General features: G+C 44.4%; 1 protein-coding gene across 3 annotated transcripts in view; it reads left to right on the top strand.

The window, feature by feature from the left end:
- Window positions 1-12775, top strand: part of LOC134563470 (adhesion G protein-coupled receptor L3-like) — a 694578-nt gene that overhangs the window by 625512 nt on the left and 56291 nt on the right. For all 3 annotated transcript variants that reach the window (XM_063421391.1, XM_063421390.1, XM_063421389.1), the window contains 2 exons: window positions 9020-9229; window positions 9750-9970. In XM_063421391.1, the coding sequence (XP_063277461.1) occupies window positions 9020-9229; window positions 9750-9970 (431 nt within the window). The remainder of the gene's footprint in view (window positions 1-9019; window positions 9230-9749; window positions 9971-12775) is intronic.

Genomic DNA, 12775 nt, shown 5'->3' with positions numbered 1-12775 from the left:
GGACAAGACCTCCGGAAAAAGAGCCCAAGACGTCCCTAGTCCTCTTTAAACATGTTTTCATCTTTTATTCATTTATAACAATCTTTTTCTATGTGTCCCTTACTCCCACAGTAAAAACATCTTAGCTGTTTCTTGGGTTTTCCTGAATTTTTTTTGTCCGGGAGGATACTGCCCTCTCCTGGCGCTACCCTGTCCAGCATTCTCTTGTTTGGGAGGTGGCTCCCTTCTTTGCATTTCCCAGACGGCGGCTACCAACACTCTTGCCTGTGCCTTTTGCTGTGTCTCCTGCCGCATATACACCTTCTGTGCTTCCCTAAGTAATTCCTGCAGCCCCCTCTCCTGCCAATCTTCTATTTTTTCTAATTTCCTTATGTCCTCCCAGGATTTACTACGAATTGAGTCTTGAGTAATACTTCTCTTACTGGGGAATTAGGATCCGTCCCCGAATATATCTGCAGGCTCTTCCTCAGCCTAACTACTCTGAGGGAGTCTCATCCTTTCCTTGGCACTCATTGAAAGCTTTACTAATATTCTGACCCCTGGGTACAGCTTCTCTAATACCTTGGATCACTATGTTCTTTAGGTCTATCATGCTCTTTCGCCCATCCTCCAACTGTGGGTTCTATTCCGGGTTTTGGCTGGGCCATTTTACATTTCCCGGCGACCCTTGGGCATTCCTACGCTCCCACTCCTTCATCCCTGCCTGCCTGATCAATTCTCTTTTCTCATGGTTGAACAAGGACCTCAAAATTGCCATGATATCATCATAAGTATAAATGCTGGTTCCTAAGAACTCATCAATTCTTTCTGCTACTCTAAGCGGATCGTTCATTAACTTCTCCATTTCCCGCTCGAAGGCCCTCACATCCGTGGTGTTAATAGGCACGTTCGCGTATCCAATAACGCTGGGAGCCGTGGGCACTTCCCGTAAGGGGAACAAGTTAGGACTGTCCTCCTCAGCTTTGCTCTCCCTCTTGCTAGCCTTCCTCCCCTTCCACCTGTTCTCCTAACCGAGGGTATGGGTGCTGGCTTGGATGCATCAGCACAGGTGTGCTGACTGGGACCGAGGAGAGACGCCACATCCCTTTCAGGAGGTGGTGCTGCAGGGGATGGGAGAGGCCAAGGCGGTGGAGGGGGCATCGGCGGGGCTCAAGTCTCCGCTTAGAGAACCTGACTCTCTAGTGGCAGTGCTGATGCCACCACCGGGGGAGCTTGGGTTGGTTGCAGGGTCGGGTCTTGTGCAGACCCTGAGGGAGGAGCAGGGGCTTGTGCCAGCAGGGGCGAGTAAGGAGGAGGGAGGTTATCCAGGGGTTCCCATTCTTCTCCCCTCACAGTTTGCACTGGGTATAATCTACTGCGTGATCTTTCCCATAGCTGTGCATACTCATATTCGTCAAATTCCCTCCTCTCCTTATTCCTTATGTAGGTGCACAAAGCCTGGCAAGTCCATTGTTCAAATGTGCCGAACACTGGCCAAACTACGTGCTTCCTGATCTCCTTCCCTCCCCAAACCTCCATACAAAAACAGATCATTCTTTCTTTGACCGCCTTCTCCTCACTGGACAATCCTGCCAGTATTCCAGCAGCCATCCCAAGGGGCTTCCCCATGGGATCTCGGGGACCCCCTCCCCGGAGACTCCTCCTGACAGATTCTCCTGCGTTCTGCTAAAATACAACCCCACCCTTAGCAGTAAGGAAATTCTTGGGTTGTCTCTTATGAACTGACTCTAAATCCCAAGTCAAAGACTTGGTATCGTCAGACTACTAGCCAGCGGGGGACCGTCCCGTGGGGTTTTGTCTGGCAATGGGCTCCCTATTTTTTAAGAAGATTAAACGGACCTTCCCTGGTTGCGAGCTAGAAGGTTTACCAGTCCCCAAACTCAAAAGGACGTACCCTTCCCTTTTAGCCCCCTGTGACTGATTCCTCCCCGACCCACCAAGGCTCGGGGAATCACACAAACAAATGGCACACGCTTCCCCCACAGCTGACCACGCTCCTCGTGGAACAATGGAACTGCGACCTTGGGGTCCTCACTCGCTCCGTGATAGTATCACATCTCACTCACACACACACACACACGGTCACCCCACTCAACCATGCAATACTTACGATCTCCTGTTCTTGCATGGATTCCTCGTGCACGTTGAGTTTTGCAAGTGAAAAAAATTACTGCAGTTCTGGAGACCCCTTCTATGGGTCTCTGCTGAGTTCCCGAGAGCCCCTCCCAAGCTAGCTTGTATGCCTGCCCTTCCGATTGTGGCTTTAAAAATTTTTGGCTGGTTCGGAGGCCAGATTGGTTCCACGAGATCCCGATTCCACCGAGCCACTAGAATAGCAGGGAGCCTCTCGGACGAAAAAGGGAGACTGCAGACACCCCCAAATCTGGCCCCACATTGGGTGCCAAAATTGTTATAAAGGCCAATTTAATTCCAATTAATAAAATAGAATTATATTAATTAAAGAATTACAAGACAGAAATTTAGGCAAAACCAACAATCGGAAACACAGTGCCGATGCCCGGGATCGACACTGGGTGAACGAGGGGGTTACAGCGCGCTGGAGGCTGTAACTGGTTCACCCAGTGTCGATCCCAGGCATCGGCACTGTTTCTGATTGTTGGTTTTGCCTAAATTTCTGTCTTGTAATTCTTTAATTAATATAATTCTATTTTATTAATTGGAATAAAATTGGCATTTATAACAGGAATAAAACTATATGAAGTCTAAGTGGAATGTAGTGGTCCATTGCCTAAAGCAGTAGAGGAGCAAGCTGGAGTTACTGCAGGCTGATCCTGTGTTCTAACCTTCATGTGCAAGTCATATAGCTCACCCTGGCAAGAAACTTCTTCCAGAAACTGACATTTCTAGCAGCTTGGATGGGTGGATAGTTACGCTGAGTTTGGCACAAGTGCTGTAGCTCATTTCTTGGGTTGGAGATGCCATATGAGTAATCATAGCTGCCAAAATCCAGCCATCATGGGAAAGCAGGATGATGGATGCAATTATTATTCCTAAGCCTCACCTCCTCTCCACAACTGAATCTCACCTCAGCTGCCTCTCAGTTGCAGTGGGGTTGGTGAGTACTGTGGAAATAGTGGGCTCTTGCCTCATGCTGTATGTGCAGTAGTGTCTGTGACACATGATGAGGTGAGGACTGTACCCATTTTTCTGTGTACACCTGCCCCCTTACAGCTTTGTTCTGGCCACAGGGGTTTCTAGGACTTAGAATTGCTGCTTCTGGCAGTCACTGGAAGGCTGTTGCATTTTGGGGAGAAGTTAATGGGACAGAGTTCTGCTAGGAGGCCTTCATCTTGCTGAGGAAGGCACAAGAGGAGAAAGATGGTCTATGTTGCCCATGCAGAATATGAAGGCAGCGTCATTGACTAAGGCAAGGAGAGAATGCTTGTAGGAATGCTCAGGGATTTCAGCCTTATTGTGAATAGCCAAAGTCAGAAGACAGTAATGTTGCACAGGGGCTTCAGGTGGGAATTTTGCTGTCTTTATTCCTGGGTTAGGACCTGATGGTGCCAATGATGGCATCACCTTTGCAGAGCCCAGAGGGAATGTGTACCAGGTCCGTGGGTGCTGTATTCACTGCGGAGCACAGCTGTCTACCTCCCTTGGTGCATCCTTAGGGAAGATGGAGGGGATGTATGCTAAAGAAAAGAGATTCCCCAGCTCATATTCCTCTTGGCCACAGAAGAGGAAAAACTCCCTTAAAGCCTCTCATACCTTCATAGCCACAGAGGTGATGCCTTTTAGCCAGCTCAGATGCACTTCAGGAATCCTTGGGATTTACTCCTAGTCCATGTCCCCCAGCTGGTGCTTTTGACACATCTACAAAACCGTCTGCCTCTTCAGTAGCTCTTTGCACATAGCCACAAAGCATTACAGCCAGGTCACAGCAGTAAATCCTCTCTCACCACCAGAGATAGGGGGAAAAGGGCAGAGAGACCCTGCATGGCCCCAAAGAGCTAAAAATCCAAGAAGCAGCATCAGCAATGCACAGAAGTTCAAACCTGTCCTACTTGGGTCTCTGCCCAGCCCATCACTCTGCCAGCTCCCACCAGGCACTGAGTGGTCATATTTGAGCTAGTTGATGACACCGTGTTTTTATTTACTGCTTGCTTATTCTTCCACTCCCAAAGATATTACTTCTTCCATTCCTGAAGGGACAGATTAGGCAAAGGAATGTGTCCTTTGCTGCTGGCAGCTTGGTTTGGCTGCTGTTTTCTTCTGCTGATTCTTGCTCTGGTTTTTCTGAGATTTTTTAAAGCCTTCTACTTGCTTATAAGATGGAGTCAGTTCTTTAGTTACTGTAAAATATTAAGGGTCAGTTTTTCACTTTCTCACACTTTGGAACATAAACAACCTTTCTTGTTTTTGTTCACTGTCCTTTGCTTACATATTTCTAGCCTGAAAATAATGTTGGTTGACAGCTGGTCTGGCCAGTGGGGTGAAGGGGTAGTAACCTCAGAAGCCAATCCACTACCAGACCCACAAAATTATAAAATGAAAAGAAATAAACAGGCTGGGTCCCTTTTTCGGGGGAGCAGCTTTTCACTGCAGACCTCTGCCTCTGTGTTGTTGTTTTTGCATTCCAGTCAACAGCTGATGTTTTTAATAAGAGAGGAAATGGCTGTTCATCTCAGGGAGAGTCATTCTATCATAAGCTGACATTCCCTGGAATTTTTTTTTATTAGCTCAGTTCTGGTGTACAGGCACTGCCAGAGCTACTCATTGATTTTTCCAGCCTGGATAATATCGGGGCTGCCTGCTCACCCTGCTGTGGTTGCTACCAGTGCTCCTGTCACTCCTCCTGTGCAAATCCCCATCAGCACTCTCCTCCTACTGCTCTTGGCCCCACTGGAACAAACTCAGGTCTTTATTCCAAAGCCAGAGACATCTCCTTTCACTGGGCTTTGGGTTGGGTTCATACCTAAATCATAAATGTAAAAGATACTTCCTATAGAAACCCTGTCACTGAAGTGTATTAGGTTTTGGTTTTTTTTCAGTTACTCAGTAAGTTGTTCCTGTGCTAAAAGTAATCTGTGTGTCAGCTTATTCTGCGAAGTGAGTGTAGCTTAGTGATAACAAACCTCAGTGTCTTGCATGCTGTGCCATGCAGCACCAGTCTGGAGAGCCATGGTGCATTTGGGCAAGGATCTGTTTGGTTGATGCTGTTGGGAAATTGTCTCTTGGACTGACATCTGGTATTTCTCATGGGCTCTTCTGGTTGCCCAAGTATTTGGGAGGATCATTGAGAAACGAGAGGTGACTGTTCTCAATACACCAGTGGTCTCAGATGTATGTTGTGTGCTTTAGAGACCCTAGGGCTTTCATTGTGCTGGAAAGATATCCCTACGGATCTTCTAGGAGCGGCAGATCCCAGAGGGTCATGATCAGTGGCACAGAGTCCAGTTGGACCTGAACAGGGAGGTCAGAGCAGACAACCCCACTGGTAGTCCCTTCCAACCTTCACCATGCTGTGATTCAGTGGTTAGCATGCACATCAAAATTGTTTATCCTCAGTCAAGGAGTTTTGAACAGTGCTGGACAGGGTAAAGAGAATATTTGCTCTTGAATTTTTCTGTGGTTAAGAGACCAGGCTTGAAGGCTGAGACCTACATAGAAAATCTTGGTGTGCCCTGTATCATATTTAACCCTGGAACTCCATATACCAACTGTGTAAGCCAGGTTATGCTGCTCCTTGTTTGTCATGCAGCAATCAGGTGATGGCAAGGAAAAGCTCATGGCATTGGGAGAGGTTACCACTATTGTTCCTTTTCCCATATTATTCTGATTGCTGTAACAGTGCAATAATTTGCAAGTTTCAGTCTCCAGCAAAAGGCAAGTTGCCTTTTGTTGTACTTGCTGGTGTACAAGCTCTGGATGTGCCTGCCCTTAGGGAGCAGTTAGCACTGCCATGGGAAGGATGCCAATGCTTATCAAGTCTTCCCTGATCCATTGGCTCTGCAGTAGCACCTGAAATTGGGCATCCCAAACAGGCTGGAGTGTACCCAGCCGTTAAAATTCAGCTCACTTCTTCTCTTGGACTTTTCCAAAAAAGGCTACAAATTCATATCTTTTCCCCCTGAGGTTTTTTAAATTGCTCTTGTTCCCAGTTTATTGTTATTATTCCTTTCTGTTTGTTCTGTGAGTTTGTTCAGTTTGGGGAGGGAGTTTGTAATTATGGAGAAGTTGTTTTTACGGTTGTTTCCCAGCACTCCAGGGATGAATGTTATGTACATAAAATCAGTATTATCTTTACGATTAATATGAAAAAGAAAAGCAGTAAGAGTGATAATAATAATAATAATAATATTATTAATAATAATAATAATAATACAGCAATGAAGCATGTTTATTGCTAAGCATGGTGAGCTTCTTGGGCAAGCAGCCCTTCCCTGAAGAAGACAAAGAACCTAGATGGTAGGATCCTTCTCCAAGAGCAAAAACACCTGTAATCCCTGCATCATGTCTTAAAATCAGCAGTTATGGTATTGTGATAAGAGGTTCAGGAGTTCGGACCTGTGAGATTTATCTCACCTAGGGGAAGAAGCCCTTGGAGAATTTTCCCTGCACCATGCTAAACTTGTCTTGGGATGGATGAATCTAGCCACATCTGGGTGGGGTGCATGCATCTGGCCAAAGTCTACCTGGTTTCTTTCTCCCTGTATCCACTTGCATTAGCTGCCTTGTCCTGTTGCCCAGCCCAAGAGCTCTTGGTCCATTCAGCCTGGCAGGCCAATCTAATCAGATGAGGGCTTGTTCAGAGACATGTTCTCCTGCCATTCCCCTTCAGTCTCAGACAAAATAAAGAATGATTTGGAAGGTGCAAGGTTTGCATTAACATTTTTCTGCAAAGTTAAGAGGGATGGATGAGCTGGAATGACACTGAGATTAAGCAAAGCACAGCTGCCAGGGAAATGATGTGCTTCATATTGTCATGTTTCTGGGTGCTGCTGGATGAGCTGGCTGGAATAGGCATTTCTGTCATGAGCCACAGAAAGCACACAATGATTTCTCATCTCCCTGTTGGACTTGTAACCTCTAGTTCCTTAGGTATTGGAAATAGTTGGAAAGAGATGCAAGGGGGTTTGGGAAAAGGAGCCCTCCATCTCTCCACCTCCAAGTCTTCCTGGAGACTGTTGTATTGCATGGCAATAGTGACCATCGTGTCCAGAGATACAGCCACCGGCAGGGAAACTGATGAGACAAGGCTCTCTTTGGTTAAGCACGAGGATCCATTTTTATTTCCCCCCCAGACCAGGGAGGGGGAGGAAGGTGTGTGGGGGGGAAGAATGGAAGAGGGAATGGAAGGGGCAGAAAAATGGAAGAGGCCACAGGCATCAAGTTGTGGGGTTTTATAGGGTGTTGAAGGGGTGGAGTTTTAGGGTTTGGGTCAAAGGAGGGGTTAACACAAGGAGAGTATGATCAGATTTCAGCCTCCTAGAAAAGGGGGGATTCCACAGGAGATAAGACTTCCAGCATGGAAGGGACGGAGCAGAGAATCACTCCCCATCTTTCATTATCATTTGATGCCTATCACTCATGCTGGTAAAGCCAAAGAGCTGAAAGGTTTGAGATGTTTCTTGTGGGTGCCGACATAGCAGAATGTATATCAGGAAAGGCCATCTGACATTTGATACGGCTTTGTCATTGGCAAGCAGGCAAAGAAAATGGATAAATTAATCACATTTCCCCTCCATCTGTCATAAACTTTTATCCCATGGAGAGAAAAATGTTTCCACTTTGCCCTGGCTTTTTGAAGTGTGAGACTATTATATTTGCCAGCCTACATAATGGCCAAGTCATTGAAATGCTGGAAACGGTGGAGAATGTGATTATCATTTATAACACACCTGGTTGACTACAAAGCTGGGCTTGGAGCTGCTCTGGTCTTCATGAAATGCCCCCAGAGATTTCCAGCCAGTTTTTATCCCCAGCTCATTGACTCTAACCACTTACACCCAAGCAGTCATCTCATGACTCACCATGTATTTCTCATGTTTTATTTTCATTTTGCTAAGTAATGATATCCATAATTTTGCCACATCTGGTGGAAACTTGGGGAGTTATGGGCAATTTTTACAGCCTGAATAAGGAAGAAGTTGGTGGGATACTCTCATGAGGAGGGTCTCATCACATGTCTCTTCTTTCCATGGGGGACATGCAGTGTAAGCTCAGGAGCAATGAAGCAGTGTTTTTTCAGCAGAGCCAAAGCTTACTTATCCTGCCTCTCACAAAACTTTGTTGCCTAGCTTTGCACTGGCTTTGTTTGCATGGCTTTGAAGTACATCCGTGTTAAAAGTTCATCACAGGGAATCAGTCACTTTCCAGGCTGTCTTAAAATCACTGTTCTGTTATAGTTTAAAAGCAAATTCGGTTTGTTTTTTTTTTTTCTGGATAATGTTCTTAGGATCAATCTGACTTCCCTGGAGTTCTAAAATATAACTCCAGGGTTTGCAAAAGAAAAACCAAACTTTCTTTCTCCTTCCCCTGTGGAAAAAGAAAAAAAAAATGTAAGCAATCTCTTTCCAAAGCCTCCAAGCTCATACATCTCTGAACATTTAAAGAGAGTCTTTTTTCACTGTTGGCAAATGGTTGTAATGGACTTGCAGTTGTTGGACAATGTTGTTAGCATGAAATGCTTTTTTACACTCAAATCACTCTGTTCAATGGTTCTTTATTCTGTGTGTCCAGGCATTCCTTTTTCATGATTGTGTAAGATTGAGCCACATGCAAGAGCAGCCCTGATATCTCAGTATTTTCATCAACAGCATTATGTTTCTGCAAGGTTTTGGGGTCTGAGTCTGTTCAGGGCACCTGCAGCTTGCAAGGTACTTTGGAATCTGCGTTTCAGGTTGCAGCTTTCTTGCTGCAGGGTTCAAGTTTAGGTCCATTTAGTCTTCTTGGTACTGGTGCCTTGTGCCAGAGACATCCTTACTCTGTGGCTGGGATGCATTAGAAGTCATGCATCATGCACCTGATGAGTTTTTTTTTGTTTTACCTTCAGCACAGTGATGCAGTCCACAACCTGCTCCTAGACTTCATCACATGGGTTGGCATCCTGCTTTCACTGGTCTGCCTCCTGATCTGCATCTTCACTTTCTGCTTCTTCTGTGGGCTACAGAGCGACCGCAACACGATTCACAAGAACTTGTGCATCAGCCTCTTCGTGGCAGAGCTCCTCTTCCTCATCGGCATCAACCGGACTGACCAGCCAGTAAGAGGCAAAGCAAATTCTGCTTCTGTCAGAGGCTCTTGTCTCAGTGCATCTGCAATGTTTGACCAGTGAGAAACATTCTGACACTGTCTTCATTCCATGCACAAGTCCTGAAAGGACTGGGCCCCCAGCTGATAACTGGGACTCACATGCTGATGCCTGCTATGATTTCAGGGGCTGTATGTGTGTTGCTTGTCAATAATGTGCGTGTTTGTTTAATAAGCAGGTTGTAAAAATGAGCTTATACCATGTACATCTTCATGTGTTTATTTACCTGATTGTCTATGTGCCTACCTTTGTATCTTTTAATATCATTTATATATGCAAATATGTGTCTATTTTAAAACAATTCACACATGTTTTCCAAATGAAAAAAGGTTCTTCCTTTGGAGATGGAAGATAAGAACACCCTCATTTTTATCAAGCCTCCAAGTAAGAGGAGGCTTAGTTAATTAATTAATGTTGCCTTAATTAATCATGGTACAAACTCCTTCCCTTGCTCTTTTCAATCTTTATGCAGATTGCCTGTGCTGTCTTTGCTGCCCTCCTGCACTTCTTCTTCCTGGCAGCTTTCACCTGGATGTTCCTGGAGGGGGTGCAGCTCTACATCATGCTGGTGGAGGTTTTTGAAAGCGAGCACTCCCGGAGGAAGTATTTCTATTTGGTGGGGTACGGCATGCCTGCACTGATCGTGGCTGTGTCAGCAGCGGTGGACTACCGGAGCTACGGCACGGACAAAGTGTGAGTGACCTTGGCATTGCTTGGACCTGCTCAGGAGAGATGGGAGTGGGGGAAACAAATGGATGTGAGGGGCCCAGAGGGTTTGTTCAGGCAGAGCTCAGCCGGGAGTATTTCTTGCAGGACAAATTCCCCGCTATGAAATTATTTGCAAAGGTGTTTTCTAGGGAAGTCAGTCAAGGAAAATTTTGTCACATCATTGCATAACATCAGCAGAGGTGACTGTCCTGAGTCTCAGTTTGGGACTATATCAGCAATATCCTTCTTCTCTAACCAAAGAGTATTTCTTATTTGGATGAAGATACTGTTTTCTTCCTTTTTTTTTAAAACCATTCTATCAAATTACCAGTGCCTGCAGGCAAAATAGGTGGTGACTGTGGAGTGCATCAGGCTCTTTGAAAATCAGAACAGCTATATCAGTTATCATTATGAATATTCTTAAGTGTTTTTAACATTGCTGAAGCTGGCATGAAAGCACATTAGATTATCATGCAACACTGCCTAATGGAATACAACACCGTCTAATGGAGCCTTTGATTCTCTTTGCCATCTTTGCTACAATAGGATTAACAATGTGTTTTTATTGACCTTTTTTCTTTCTTCCCTTGTGTCTGCCTTTCCAGTGTCACTTTAACTTAAGGGCTCAATATGAAGGCATATATAGCAATGAGCCGGTGGTGGTTCTGAAGCTCTTTTTTAGCATAGATCGGGTCAGGCCATGGCAGCATTTGATCTTCTGTTAGGTTCAACTGCAGATTTTTTGCCTGAAACCTTATTAGGATATATGAACCTTTATTTCTTGAAAAAGCAGATCTGTAGAGCAGTGGAGCTGCTCATGATCCATTACCATGCCAGCAGGCAGGCTTGGATCTCAGATGGATACTTGTGTTGTGTTCCTCCCATGAGTAGGAGAGCAGCGACCTGAATTTGTATCAATGTCATACATTGTGGAAAGGAAAGGAAATGGCCCACACAGATAAGGGTAGGAGGGTGTAAGATTTAAGGATTTCTACCAATTTATCCAAAGTAATTTGACTGATTTTTACAGACCTAGAGGGCAAGGAATAAGTAACATAACAGCTGATTGCCATTTTTGAAGACTTTCCATCAGTTGCCACCTGCTTCCTGCCCCAACAAGCTCTTCTACTCACTCCCCCTCTTGAGCATTATATAAGCACCTATTGAATCAGGTATGGAAACAGTTTGCCTTGTACCTTTAGACAAATTTATTCTTAACTGTGGTGTTTCAGTGGAGGACATAGCTCTTCTCAGTGGCCTACATCAGGCACGTTGAGCCTCAAACATATTCCAGCTGCCTGGAAAGTCAGTTCCTGCATATCTGCCATTGCTGGAGTGCTGTCCTAACCTGTCCAGTTTGCAGTGTAGTATTTTGTGGCTACTTTCCACACTTTTCACCCTTTGGCTTTTGCAAATAGACCTTGGATGGCCAAATGTTTCCAAGGCATGGAAGGTACAGGCAGAAAGTTTGGCTGAAATTCACTGAAGGCAAACACTTTGCTATCTTGGCATTGAAGAGGCAGCAGTCCTGTGTGTGTGCCAATATGTCTTCCTCCCCACAGCACAAAGGGATATTTTTAATGATTAAACATGTATATATAATATTTTACAAATATTTATTTATAATTTTTAATTCCAGAATGCACAATTTTATCACGTTCTCATAGAGGAAAATAAAAACCATATAATATGTTTTGTATAACTGTCATGCTTCATCTGGTTGATGGATGATGATGTATTTTTCAGTATAATGTTATTAGGAGGATAGAACTGATTAGAATTTGTAGTGAACTATATGCCAGGCATACATCATTTGATTGCAAGAACTTGCTTGGTTTTGCCAGGTTTTGTAAAACATCCTCTGAAATATATTACTTGCCTCCCTTCATTATTTACTGCATTTGTTTAAGCAGGACTTATGGAGCTGTTAGTTTTATTTCTTTTTTGCCTGGTATTTGGTGCCACCATTCATACATCTCAGAATGATTTGCTTAAACACGCAGTGTAGGGTTTTCTTGATTTCATTTTCCTTTCTAAATCCAACCCTCTTGTAACACATGCCCAGATTACATAGCCAGGAACAGGCACTTGTTCCTCTCTCTGTTGCTTTACTCATCACTTGGTGCTTGTGATTTTCTGAAGTGTCCCACATCCTAGTATTCATATTGGCATTTTGGAGTAGCGGCTCCATAAAGATACTCTTATATACTTAATTATTTCAAGGATAGGGATTGATCCTTTTCCTACTTTTTTGTTTGTTTTAGAACAGTTCAAATGCCTTATATTAGGATATTAATTTGCTTTTATGACTAAGCAGCAGCATAATGATTCCTTTAAAAGATCATCCCATTCAGGCTAGCTCAACTGTGTTTGGCCCTTTCCCTCAGATAAATCAGAAATGTTGCGTCTCACCTTATTCTGATTGTAGCCTCTAAAGTAAAGATGAAAAGCAGGAAGCCCCACTGCTGACAGTGTGGTTCCCTCACATTGCCAAAGAGATTCTGGCAATGCTGTCATGAACTTCCAAGTGACCATTTCTTACAGGCCATATCTTCAGCTGCTAGGTCTTAAATGGTCACAGCTCAAGTTTTGCTGCAAAAAAGAAGACACTGGGCTTGCACTAAAAGAAAAAACCAAAACAAAAAGATACATAATTTGCCTTATCCTGTGTGTTAACCAAATCCATCCATTTCCTCGATGGATATGATGTCAAGGGTCATGGTGGGCAATGCTACAAAATGCAAAGAATATAGTATAGTAAATAGTATTTGCATTTGTAGTTAGTGTTTG

This window comes from Prinia subflava, chromosome W (genome assembly GCF_021018805.1).
Source record: "Prinia subflava isolate CZ2003 ecotype Zambia chromosome W, Cam_Psub_1.2, whole genome shotgun sequence".
Taxonomy (NCBI): Eukaryota; Metazoa; Chordata; class Aves; order Passeriformes; family Cisticolidae; genus Prinia; species Prinia subflava.
This window is presented reverse-complemented; position numbering and strand designations above follow the sequence as displayed.